This window comes from Myripristis murdjan, chromosome 2 (genome assembly GCF_902150065.1).
Source record: "Myripristis murdjan chromosome 2, fMyrMur1.1, whole genome shotgun sequence".
NCBI classification, from domain to species: domain Eukaryota; kingdom Metazoa; phylum Chordata; class Actinopteri; order Holocentriformes; family Holocentridae; genus Myripristis; species Myripristis murdjan.
The window spans coordinates 2969989-2982087 of NC_043981.1; the positions used below are offsets into that span (position 1 = coordinate 2969989).

Below are 12099 nucleotides of genomic sequence, written 5' to 3' on the forward strand. Positions count from 1 at the left end.
CCTAATCCATCATTGTAAAAAAAACAAAAAACAAAAACAACATAAACAAAACAAAACAAAACAAAACAAAAAAAAAAACAAGAAGCACAGAATGAATATATCAAACATTGCTTGTCCCTGTGTGTTCGTCCATAAGTTTAATTTGTGCAGCCAAATCAAATATTGGTACGCTGCTGAAAACATTCCCCGTACTGTAAGCCGTGCATTAGTGCTGTGATTGAGCCATGTTTGATGCATTCTTCCTCCTGCTCCTTTGCTGCAGTGACAGATTACTCTTCAAAAAACAATCAATTTGTCTCTGTGAGTTGCTTCTGATGCCATTAGGCACTGAATGGATTAGACTTGAGTCTAGAAAATGGGAGACAAAGACTGTGTATGTAAATGTGACCGCAGCCTCTTCGCCGGTGTAAAATCGATGGTAGCAAAGAGCCCGAGGCAACGTTTTACTGGTGCTACACTGTAAATGGTTGTTTTGTTTTTGATAACACATACAGTAGCCTACATTACCACATGCATTATCCCCGTCATCCTTCCTCTTTTTAAAATCATGCAACAAGTGGGAAACGGACAAACAGAGAGGAGGGGCGGGTGGCTGAAGTGAGAATACGGTGGATAGATACCTTCTCTGGCTGCATGATTACAAAACGAGCAGAAAGCTAGTATAGTTACAGTGAACAGAAGTTGGGGGATCAAAGTATAATTGAAAAATATTAAGTGTGTGCGTCCATCTGGCTTGTGTGTGAGAGTGTGTGTTAGTGTGCTGATGAATGTTCAGTAAAACAGAGAGTGGGGAGGACAGAGCGTTTAGTGTATAGTAAGAGATCTTGACATAATAAGGCAGTCCTTTGTGTATGATTTCAGTTGGAATAAAAGCCGCAAAGAAAAACCTGAGGGAAACGAGCTACATCGTGAGTATAGTGGTAGCCACCATAGAGCTTCCCCATGCACCTACCATGCCTCCAAACTGGGCCAGGACTTCAGGTCAGGTCACATGAGCCAACTTGGCCTACATTAATTGCCAGACCATGGTCGGCCATTTTGTGTCCTCTGAGAAGACGGTAAAGGCAGTTTCATTCAGGAGATGGAGCCACAAAACAACGGCAGTCCACTGATGCATGCATAAAAAAGTAGGACTTCTATGATGGCTACATGTATGTCTATCTTGAGTAAATAAGTGGTAGGTTATGAGTTAAAGTGACCAGATTTTTGGGAGCAAATCCAAAGACTTTTGTGATTTGCTGAAAAATGCTAAACACAGTAGACATGTTCAGACAATCAGACAAAAATGGTACAACCCTCTTGACCTTTTGACACCCAGGAGCCTCTGGGTGGGCTTTTTTTCTCAAAATGTTTTGGTTGGTAATTTTCTGTCTTTGTTTTACTTTTTGGTTGATCATTTTATGATCATTTTCATCTAGTAATTGTAAATAGTTTTCTTGTAATTTGATTGTTTTGCTTGCTAGTTTTTGCAGTAATTTTAAAGTAATGTGAACTAATTTTCTAATTATTTCGGGCAAACATCTTTTTATTTTTGTTATCTTATTTTTTGTTTTTATTATTTTCTTTAAAAATAAGTTTGCGCTCATTTGCTATTCTCCTTCTAGGGACAGCTGCAGCTGGGGATAAAGCATCGAGGAAACAGGGACGTATGATCCCCCAATTATAAGCAGGAAAATAAAAGGAAGTGGGATGTTGTGTACTTGCTCAAATGCTCATTTTTATTTAAATCAGCTTTACTTTGCCTGCACTGAGCCAAATGTTAGATATCACATAATTGTAGCCTTGGCTACCTGGCTAACCACCAGTGAGGAGAAAATCTCAGGAGATGATGACAGTAATTACTCCTTCCTGCTTGAGCCAGGAACTGTGACCATCCTCCGCCTGGAAACACTATTGTAACAGGGTCTTTGGTCAGTAGCCAGGAAACCAGGCATTTTTCTCTTGCCTGAACCATCATTAATACTTCAGCATGTGCTACAGATCTACAATGGCTCCTTTCACAGGAACTGAAGCCTGCAGCTAACCTAACAAGCTGGACCTCTCTAACAGGAGGAGGATTTGGTTCCCTCACTGAGTCAATCATATTCCTCTCCCAGCTCCAGCATCAGACAAATTGGCTGCTTAATAATTTGAATTCAGCGAAAAGCAGTTGGTGACCTGTCAGCTCAGTGTAGTGCTGTTACCCATCGTACCTGCAAATGGATGTTCCAATCAGCACTAAGTACAAAACCAGCCGCTTTCTTTCGTGACTGCTCTAGAAAGATTCTGATTAGACACAGACGTCGGCGACATTAAAGAAGACAAATCTTAAACAAGGGGGCTTGCAGATCAGGTTGTCAGCGCATCTTGTAAGTCACACTATTTTTTTTTTTTTTATCATTTCCTGACAGAAGGTACGCAGTAACAAATCTACTCTATGGCATGACACGACAAACGGTCAATAAACGTTAGATCCACATTTCTTTGACTTGAGACAAGCACAAAACAGCAATCGAAAGACTTCTTTGTGATCATTGTCCCACAATGTCCTTAAAACCACGCTACATGGACAGAGCTATTGGCAAATTGCCAATCCTGGGATTGAGCTTCAATACTTTCAGCACTTGGAAATCTTAGGTAAAGCCCCACTGGAGCTCAGGAAAGCTCAGCATTTAGCATGAGCTCAGTTAAGGGTAAGAGGCACTCAGACTGCTAGAAACAGCCCAGGCTGGGGCTAACTAAAGTAGAAGTGCACCAATACCACTTTTGGATAATGAAAACAGCAGTAATTAATTAAAGTACTAACAAATTTTGAGTATCGGTATTGTGGTTTTGTCATTTTAGAAGACACCAGTGTTTTCCTTTTACAGAAATTTCACCAGCTCTTGTAATTGAATGATAGCATCAGGCGATTTGATTGAATGATGTATATATTTAGGTTTCATTCAGGTATGTTGGTTAATTATCTCCACCGGTGGGGTTGGAGGGGTTATTTTTGCCCCCATTCTGTCTATTTGTGTATTAGCAGGATATCTCAAAAAGCTATGCAGTGATTTTCATGAAACTTGGTGGAATGGTTGATCATGGGCCAAGGAATACGTTTTCATGCTGACTAGCCAAAGTGAAGTGTGGCAGTGGGTGTGGCTTCACATAAAAATGCAGTAACATCATGAAACTTTGTGGAAGGATTAGTCACAGGAGGCCCAGATTAGCTTTTTACACTGTCTACAGGGGTTTGTTGGCAGTGGACATGATTAAGTTTTGGTGAATCTCCATAGGGAACTGACATATCTTGGCAATTACATGGTCTTGGTGGAGGTATACATATGCAGTCTCCAGTGATATTCTCACAAAAGAATAGTTAAGGACCAGCAGCCCAAAACCAGTATCAGTGCATGACTACCCAAAGCATCCAGGCTGAGATGGTCTTAGAGTTGATACTTACTCCTAAACAAATGTATTTCCAAGGCTAAAATTAGACCCTAAGGAGTCAGTCCAGTACTGTCCAGAATATGACAACACACTCCCAGAGATGCACTTAGACCATCAAGAGAACTATCGTGGTTCAGTTCATGAGCGTAGTCAAGGGTGTTTGCAGGGAACACAAAGTATAGCTAATGCTGGGAACACATTACACGACTTTTAGGCTGACTATAGCCATAATTTTGCATCACCACTCATTTGCAAGACCACACTAGATGATCTCTAGTATGAGGCTGGCAACCACTCGAATCTGAATGGAGACCAGTAAGAGCTAGAGTTGACCACAGGAGTACAAAAATGTAGAGGTGTGCAAAGAAAAATGCTCTACCTCCAGGTTTGTTCTGAGTGTGTGTTTTGTAGTGGCATGAGAGTTCATCTATACAAGATTTGGGTGTTGCATGGTGTTAGATCTTGGATAGTGTGTGTGTTCCCCAAATCCAACTGGTCTTCAAAGTGTGATGCAACATGTCACACCGGAGAAATGACTAATCAGAGTTGGTGCCAGTTTGCAGTCGACAGCGACAAGGATTAATCACCCAGTTTTTTTCATTTCTGAAGAAATGACGTTTTGTCTGTTCTATGGGCAAAGTCTTTGATGAGTCACCTAGACCAATACTAACCAATTCATGGTCATCATCAGCAACTTAACACAGTGTTTCAATAATCTACTTAAAATACATTTTTAATGGGTTATGCATGTGACAGGCATTTTCAATAGGCCATTTTGGGTAAACGGGCTGTGCTTTCACATGTACAGAGAAAATAAACAGTCCACTGGCAAAAATAGTTCCGGCTGCAGAGACACACAGCCTCCATGGTGTAGTAGCTTTCTTTCCTTTTTCATTCCTCAAGTAGATATATCGCATGCCTAATGTGCCTGCTGTAGCAGCCTGGTTATCCTGAGCATAATAGAATATACCCATCTTCATCAAACCATCACTGACACCAGCATGCAGGGGTGGGTTCACAGTATACACTATCTCCTCAGTGAGATACCCAACTACTGGTTCGACTTTCGGAGGAGTTAATTGGCCCAAACAAGCCTCTAGTCTAGCTGTCAAAGAAAGACAAGCTAACAGAGAGCTTTGGGTGCAGAACCAGCTCCAGGTCCAGAACAGCTTGGCGTCACGTTGACTGTCACAGTGAGAGGGCAAACAAGCCTTCGAGAGCGCGTGGGAATCTATTTGGTTTCATGTCACTCCAAGGCATTTGATTTCCTGCCTTGTCATTTTCTCCATTTTGCACATTCCCCTCATTCTGTGTTTTAATTTGATTACAGCTTGATACAACATTGGAATCGCTATGTGTTTTTTTGGTGTTGGCTGTCTAACTACAAATGCAGCAACTCTGCAGTGGTTTTCAGACTTAACTACAAAAACCACTGTCTAAATACTCTTTTTAGTAGCCCTCAGTGATTTCACAGGCTAATGTGCAGGCTAATCTAGCATTGTTTACCCTGTTCTCAGTACACTACTACCCTGCTACCCTATAATTAGCCTGACCTCACATTGCAAGTACTTGGGAAGGCAGTAGAAATAAAATGTATTTTAAAGGACTATACCAGTGATTTTGAATGTTTGGCCCATTTACGACAATTTACCCATATTTTACATGGCAATAAAGCTTTTTACAAATTTTACAAATCATGTGCTGGTACTATAGATTTAATGATATATAATCAAAATCCCTATATTTTCAATTTTTAATTTTTGGTTGAAACACCCACTTTATAATATTCTGCTTCTGCAGCTAACAAAGTCATTGCTATTCACAAACCACAGACTTCTGAAAGTTAATTTTCATATCATAGTGGAATGAATGGAAACCAATTGCTGGATAAAAGATGGCTGACTGGTTGAGGATTGATATTCTGAGTTCTAAAATAAGACTGCTTGCTTTGGGAAAAGATTAGCAGAAACGTGAAGTATATACATTTTGTAGATATTACGCTAAACATGCAAAATCACTGGTATGGTCCTTTAGAAATCGCTTTCTTTAAGATGATTCCTAACGTCCTGTGACCTGCCTTGAGGTTTAGGACACAGACTGAATAAACCTCAGTCTACAGTGTCAGCTATGCTACTCCATGTAAATCACAGCAACAGCTACTATGGTGCTTGGACACCTTGCATGTCCCCCTATACTCAGTGTTGCCACAACTGGAATTCATGGAAATCATTCTGCATTCAGCACTCAACATAACAATACATCCAACTGCGATGGATGACCCCACCTACACACTGGCTTGTGCAACAATACCCAACATCTTGATCTCCAAAATACTTCATATAATCTTTCAGCATATCTTCATTTTTTCCAGCTACATTCCTGTCAGCGGTTTGGAAATTAAAGTGTTAGGAAAAGAACAGAAGAACAAGGTTATCAGAGAAATCAAAAAGGCAAATTAAAAGGGTCTGTTATTGTTTTTGCATCTGTACAACAATCTAGCCAGATAATCACTAGTGCTTTGTGTGTGTAGCATAATAAACACCAAACAAATAGATAATAGAGAAATAATGAAAAGACAAACATGCTTTAACCTATTTGGTAATAAAACAGTGAATTCTGTCTTTTATACCATACCCCACATTGAAGAAGTCTTGAATTTGAAACAGTTTATATGAAATCAAAATTCAGAACATTTCAAAGCTCAATAATATCAGGACTTAGCTTTGTATGTAATGTACAGTACCCTCTTTTCTCAAGTACATTCCATTACAAACCGTTACACAAAATGTCCTTTAATAAACTGTAATAGGTTGATTGATGGATGATTTAATGTCCTCTGAATCATCAGTGTTTGGTCCAATATTTGGCATTCTTTCAAATCTTTTTTTTTTTTTTTTTATCTGTAGCCTATTCTAAATACTGTAAATCCAGCAGACGAATAGTGGGAAGGAGTAAGATGTTTGAAGTGATTTTGTTCGCCTAATGGTAGACTACTATAGAGAAAAAGAGAGATATTAATCAGAAAAAAAGAAAGAGAGAGACAGAGAGAAATCAAGTGATGGACTTTGGGTGTTACTTGAAGCGTGTGTGTGCTCCTGTGTGTTTGTGTGTGTGTGTGTGTGTGTGTGTGTGTGTGTGTAGCCATCAGCAAGCAAGGCTACCTGGCAAAGGAAAAAACCTGGAGAAGAAAAGGGGGGGCCTCATTCTTACAGATTGTCACAGAAAAATACCAGTAAAGGCTATTTTTTTGTTGTTTTGTCATATTTTTAAAAAGGCATTCTGTATCACTTAGCTAGGGCGTTCCACTGGCCCAGTCCCAAAATCTGGCTGGCACTAGCCTCACTCGACTTAACTCTTCTTCTTCCTCCTCCTCCCACTATTTCCTTGTTTTCCTCCTCTTCCCCCCTGCCCGCCAATTGGAGCACTCTATTCCTGTGGCCCTGCCCCACTATACTGGATCCATCCAACTGGGAGAGAGGGGTGGCGGGATGTGCAACCCCACTGCTGGCCAGTCGGAGCGAGAGTTGTTTTTCTTTTTCTTTTTTGTTAGAGTGCAGCAGTGGGAGGAGTCTCTGGCTTTTCCTGGCCTCTGGTTGGCCAGGGGGGGAGAGGAGGGGGGCGAGGTTATGTCGCCTCCTTGTCAGGCTTGTTGACTGGCTTGCCGCCGTTCATGACCACCGGCTCGCTGGTTGTGCTTTTCGAAGGCGGGCCTCCGGCAGCTTTAGGCACCGCCTCCCCGACGTCATGCAATGAAGGCTCTCTGTACATTGCAACTGGAGGAGCAGAGGGGAGGATGAGCAGAAAATAAGGGAGAGAGAGGGATGGAAAAAGAATGAAAGATAGAGGAAAGATTAGAGGAAAAGGGAAAAAAGGGGGGCAAAAGTGGAGGTGAGCATAAGGGGATCAAAGAAGGTGGAGAGAGCGAGGAATGGAAATAAGAGGTAAAAGAAGGGAAATATTAAAATGGATGAAGGGAAGAACAGAGAGGATGGGGCAGTGGGGAGAGAAAATAAAAAGAGAATCAGTAGAGACAGAGAGGTTAATGCGTATGTGCTCAGTTTATTACAGTGATAGCTTGGATTTTTACCCATGGCGCTATTTGCTGCTTTCTGAGTGTAATGCAGCCACCAAGTTTGGTCCATTATATTCTTCCCTGTCGCAAGAATGGGAGCTTCACCAGGAGTGAACGGCTCCAAAATACTTCAGTAGTGGTGCTACAGCACAAAATAGTTCTGTCATTTTGATAGTCTGTAAAAATCGTGTTGTTTTGCGGTCTGCATCTTGTCATTCATTTTTCAGTAGCACACTTTCACACTGAAGCTCTCACTATCATGACAGGGAAGGAATAACCAAACCAGACCTGGTGGACATGGAACAGCAAATAGGAAATACTGTAGGAATGTGAACTATCATTTTGAGGTTGTTGTAAGGTGTGTTAAGGTTATTATTAAGATTGCTGTACTTGACTGAATTTAACACTAAAACTATATGTGAATAGTAAACCAAAATAAAACAACAACTTCCAAGTTCTTCAAGTATGTTGGACTCGCCAAGACACTGGCAACAGCCGGTGGGAGTTCAACTCAAAGGGGAAGAAAAAGGAGAATGACTGGAAGATAAGTTGCTCGTAGAATTAACAGCTGTTGAGATTCCCAGCTCCTCTGGCTCAAATCAGTTTTATTTGAGGGAATAAATATCATAAGATGGCCTTATGCCTGGATCAGTCAAAATTACAACATTATATATTACATGAAACAATTATCATACAAAAGTCTTATTCATGCTATCCTTGTAACAATGTTATGTCAAAATACATTTGTAATATAAGTATAACTGGTAGCCTGAATCACAAAACAACACAGCATCTATTTTGTAGTTATATTTGCACTGAAGTCCGATAGTGTGTGATCTTTCAAATTCACGTGTGTAAAGACTCATATCTGTCCTTTTGCCTAGTGTCAAGCTTCCTGACTGCAGGCACACTGCAGACCTGTCATTTAGCAACATTTAAAACAGTCTTGCAGCCTTCTCTAACCTTAACAGGCAGATGTTTAGGATTTTGGGGGTACTGAAGATTCCAAAATTCAAATAGAAACTTCTTGTTGCATTGTGGGACTTAAACCTTTAAATATTTAAAAACCAAAACTGAAGTCCTATTTGAAAGGGAATATCAAATAAATGTTTTTGCCGTGATTTTTGTGTAGATGTGATGTGTGCATGTTACCTTCTATAGGTTTAGGCAGGAAGTGTGCGGCTGGTTTCGTCTTTTTGACCCTGTTGCCCTTCATGGCTTGTCCTTCTTTATTGAGGCCCAGAAACCAGGCCCGGCCTGACTCCTGCTGTCTGTACAGCATAGAGCTGTAGATCACATAGTAGTTTTCAAACACCGACTCCTTAAACTTACACTCCGCCGTAAACAACTCCTGGAGAGAGACACAAAGACAGAGGAAGAGTGAGTTGGCACACATGATTTACAGAAGTGGCAGATCCAGGGAGGTCATCTGTAATTAAGGTGCATATTTTCAAACTGCTTGTTCTGCCCTGAAACATAACGGTCCTTGTTGTTCTGAAGATCTGGCATGTTCAGTCACCTCATGCATAAAAACTTTTGAGTGTCTTTCCAGGTTAAGTGTTTTTGCCAGAAATACAAAGCCATTGAAACAGTAATTACAACATGGGACAGGAAATTGTTCCATCAAATTGACAGTGGCCACCCCACCTAGTCAATGGAAGAGGAATCTGCGTTACTTTACTACCTTTAAATAAGCACTTGATTTACAAAATGCATCAAAGAAATAGCATACAAATTGAATTGGTATGCAAACTTAAGTAACAAAAAGAAAACCTTTATGGCTCTAGGAATACAATGCCCAAAACATCCTGCCCACATCAGCTCTGTCATAACCTTTTTTCATCGATGTCAGTCAGTGCATTTACATGCACACAAGAAACTAAATTACTGTGAGTAACCGGGTCATGGCAGGACATCAGGTAACATGTTTATGTGTTACCTGAAAAACCCTGAATCCACGCACTTTCCAATAATCAGGTTTTCCTCCCACCCTTCAACATTCCATGGACTGTGACGGCAGTGCGTCAGTTAAGTCACAGCCTGAGGCCTCGCAGCAGTCAGCCAGCCTCTTTTGTAGGGGTTTTCCCAACGGGGGTTAGCACATGTGTTTTTCCTTTCCTTATATTCATCAGATGTAATATTAACAAAAATCATAAGCATTCTTCAACTACCATTTAGGGTTTACATAGCACAGTATTCAGGTTTCTACAGGCGAACTCTAGCTGCCTTACATAGATTTCTCTTGATCGCTTATCCGGATTGTGGGTAAGTTTTTTCATTTACACTTGAGTAATCAAATCATTGCTGCACGTGGGCAAACAACCCAATTATTAAGGTTTATATAAACACAGTAATTGCTTCCATTTGAAGGTAGTTGAACAAAGCAGACAAACAATATAACACTGACTTTAATGAGGAGGAAAAGAACCGAGTCCATCACTAAACTCCAAATTCGCAAGTCAAAGTATTTTCTAGAAGTGTTTTCCATCTGAAAGCTGAGTGAACAGTATTTACCAGGTGTAAGGTATTTTCCAACAGGAAGCACACAGCTAATGTTTTGACAGCCTCAGGAGATCAACCTCAGGATAAGAAGTTCTCCAGGTGACCTCTCACTTAGGCTGATGATTCCAAGGTTGAAGTCAAGTTCAAGTGAATCTTTGCTAAACCAACAAGGGAGCCGCAGCCCAGAACAAAGGGGTTTCCACAGTTTGCCTTGAGACAGCCCGTCTAATTCATTTGCACAGTTCTTTCTGATTGTTCTGTTTCCTTAACATTTGGATAAGATAAAAATTAAACTTTAATGATCCCTGTGGGGAAATTGGATCTTTGCAGCAGCTGATATATCACAAAAAATAGAATGAGAATATGGCAAATGGTGAGTATTACATATCACAGAAAACTAATGCACACCAAGTGTAATTGTTAGCTGCTCTTTAATTGAAACAGACTTACACCTCTGCCTTAGATTTTACCATACTGAGTCTATAACTGGAGAAATGTGGAGAAACTTCAAGTGGGGGTCCAGGGCTTAATGAGAGTCACCTTGGGGGTACAGAAGATGAAAATGTTTTCAAACATGAGCCATGAGCCAAACATGAACCATGAGGATCAAGAGCCCCCAGATTGCTATCCATTATATCTCAAACCCTCTTGCCATTATATTTTTGTTTAAGTTATGATTTAGCACAGAGAAACAGTCATTCTTGCACAGTCTGTCATTGAGGTCAATTTGAGCTATTTCTCATTTTGCCGGGTACCCCCTGCCAACCCCATCAGACACCCCTGGAGGTCCCCCGACCCCATTTTGGGAACCACTTGTCTAGATCGTCTCTCATTGGTTGTCGTAGGCCTCTTGCCGGAGCCAGAGACACATTGTCATTCAGCTCAGGTCTGTCGGTCCGAGTCTCATAGCAACATGAGGAGGAGAGGCGACACTGTAGCCGTGGCAACCAACCAGCGCTGGGAGGGAGGTGGGTGATGGGTAACGGGTGCAAGAATGAGAAACAGACACACATGCATCTATACACACACAAACACATACACATAAATAAATACCGTACACTGCGCTGTACATCTCTCCCTTTCCAAAACACATTCTGACACATGTAGAAACTGCCTGCTTCCCAAGGTTACAAGGTCACATAAACAGGTGTGACGGATCAAATATGGCAAATTACACAGACACACACACACACACACACACACACACACACACTTGTGGCGCTGGTAGGGAATGAATGGAGGGAGGGGTAATGGGGCTGCCTAGGAGCAGCTGAATGTGGTTGAAAGCTAAATGATTGGCTGGCAACAAACCTCTGCCATAGACAAATGACAATGAATGAATGCTCTGTGTGTTGGTACTGTCATATATAAACACACACTTTTGTTTCAATACACTGATTAAGACAGCACTATTGGTTGATGTGGATGTTAAAGGGCTATACCAGTGATGCATGGTTAGCCTAATAACTTCAAAATGTATGTCCTTCACATTTCTGCTAATCTTTTCTCAAAGCAAGCTGTCGTATTTAGGAAACTCTGATATAATTTTTCCTCCCTTTTATCTAGCCACTGGTTTCCAGTCATTCCACTACGATATGAAAAATAACTTTCAGAGACTTCCAGCTTTCTTCATACTAGTATTCCATTAAAGTAATAAAGTCGTCCACACTCGTTTCCCTAAAAGCAGCAGCACCGTTGTGTTTTGATGACTTGAGATTTGCGGAATGAAACAGTCTCACAAATTATTAGTTCTCTTGTTTATGACTGATGATGTCTTTGTTAGCTGCAGAAGAAGAACATTGTAAGATGGGTGTTTGAACCCAAAATTCAAATTTTTAAAATGGTGGGATTTTGATTAAATGTTACTGTATGCATGATTTGCAAAATGGTTTGTTGCAATATAAAATATGAAAGACTGTAGTAAACAGGCCAAACATTCAAAATCATCAGTACAGTCCTTTAAAGTCTTTAAGGCCTAAGGTAAGGCCTAACCCTAAGGATAAATGTCATTTAAGACTTTTTCATGACCTGCAGAAACACTGGCTGAATATGAGCATTTTCAGCAAGCCCTTCCTTTGAGAAGTTTAAGTTAGATTCATTTTGGGACTCAACTA

General features: G+C 40.7%; 1 protein-coding gene and 1 long non-coding RNA gene across 3 annotated transcripts in view; one reads left to right on the forward strand and one right to left on the reverse strand.

The window, feature by feature from the left end:
• LOC115371974 (uncharacterized) overlaps nucleotides 1–12099 on the forward strand; it is a 51461-nt gene that overhangs the window by 18972 nt on the left and 20390 nt on the right. The window lies entirely within an intron of this gene.
• LOC115371963 (fibroblast growth factor 14-like) overlaps nucleotides 7036–12099 on the reverse strand; it is a 70348-nt gene continuing 65284 nt past the window's right edge. For both annotated transcript variants that reach the window (XM_030069627.1, XM_030069636.1), the window contains 2 exons: nucleotides 8636–8834; nucleotides 7036–7184 (listed from right to left, as the gene is read on the reverse strand). In XM_030069627.1, coding sequence (XP_029925487.1) covers nucleotides 7036–7184; nucleotides 8636–8834 — 348 coding nt within the window. The remainder of the gene's footprint in view (nucleotides 7185–8635; nucleotides 8835–12099) is intronic.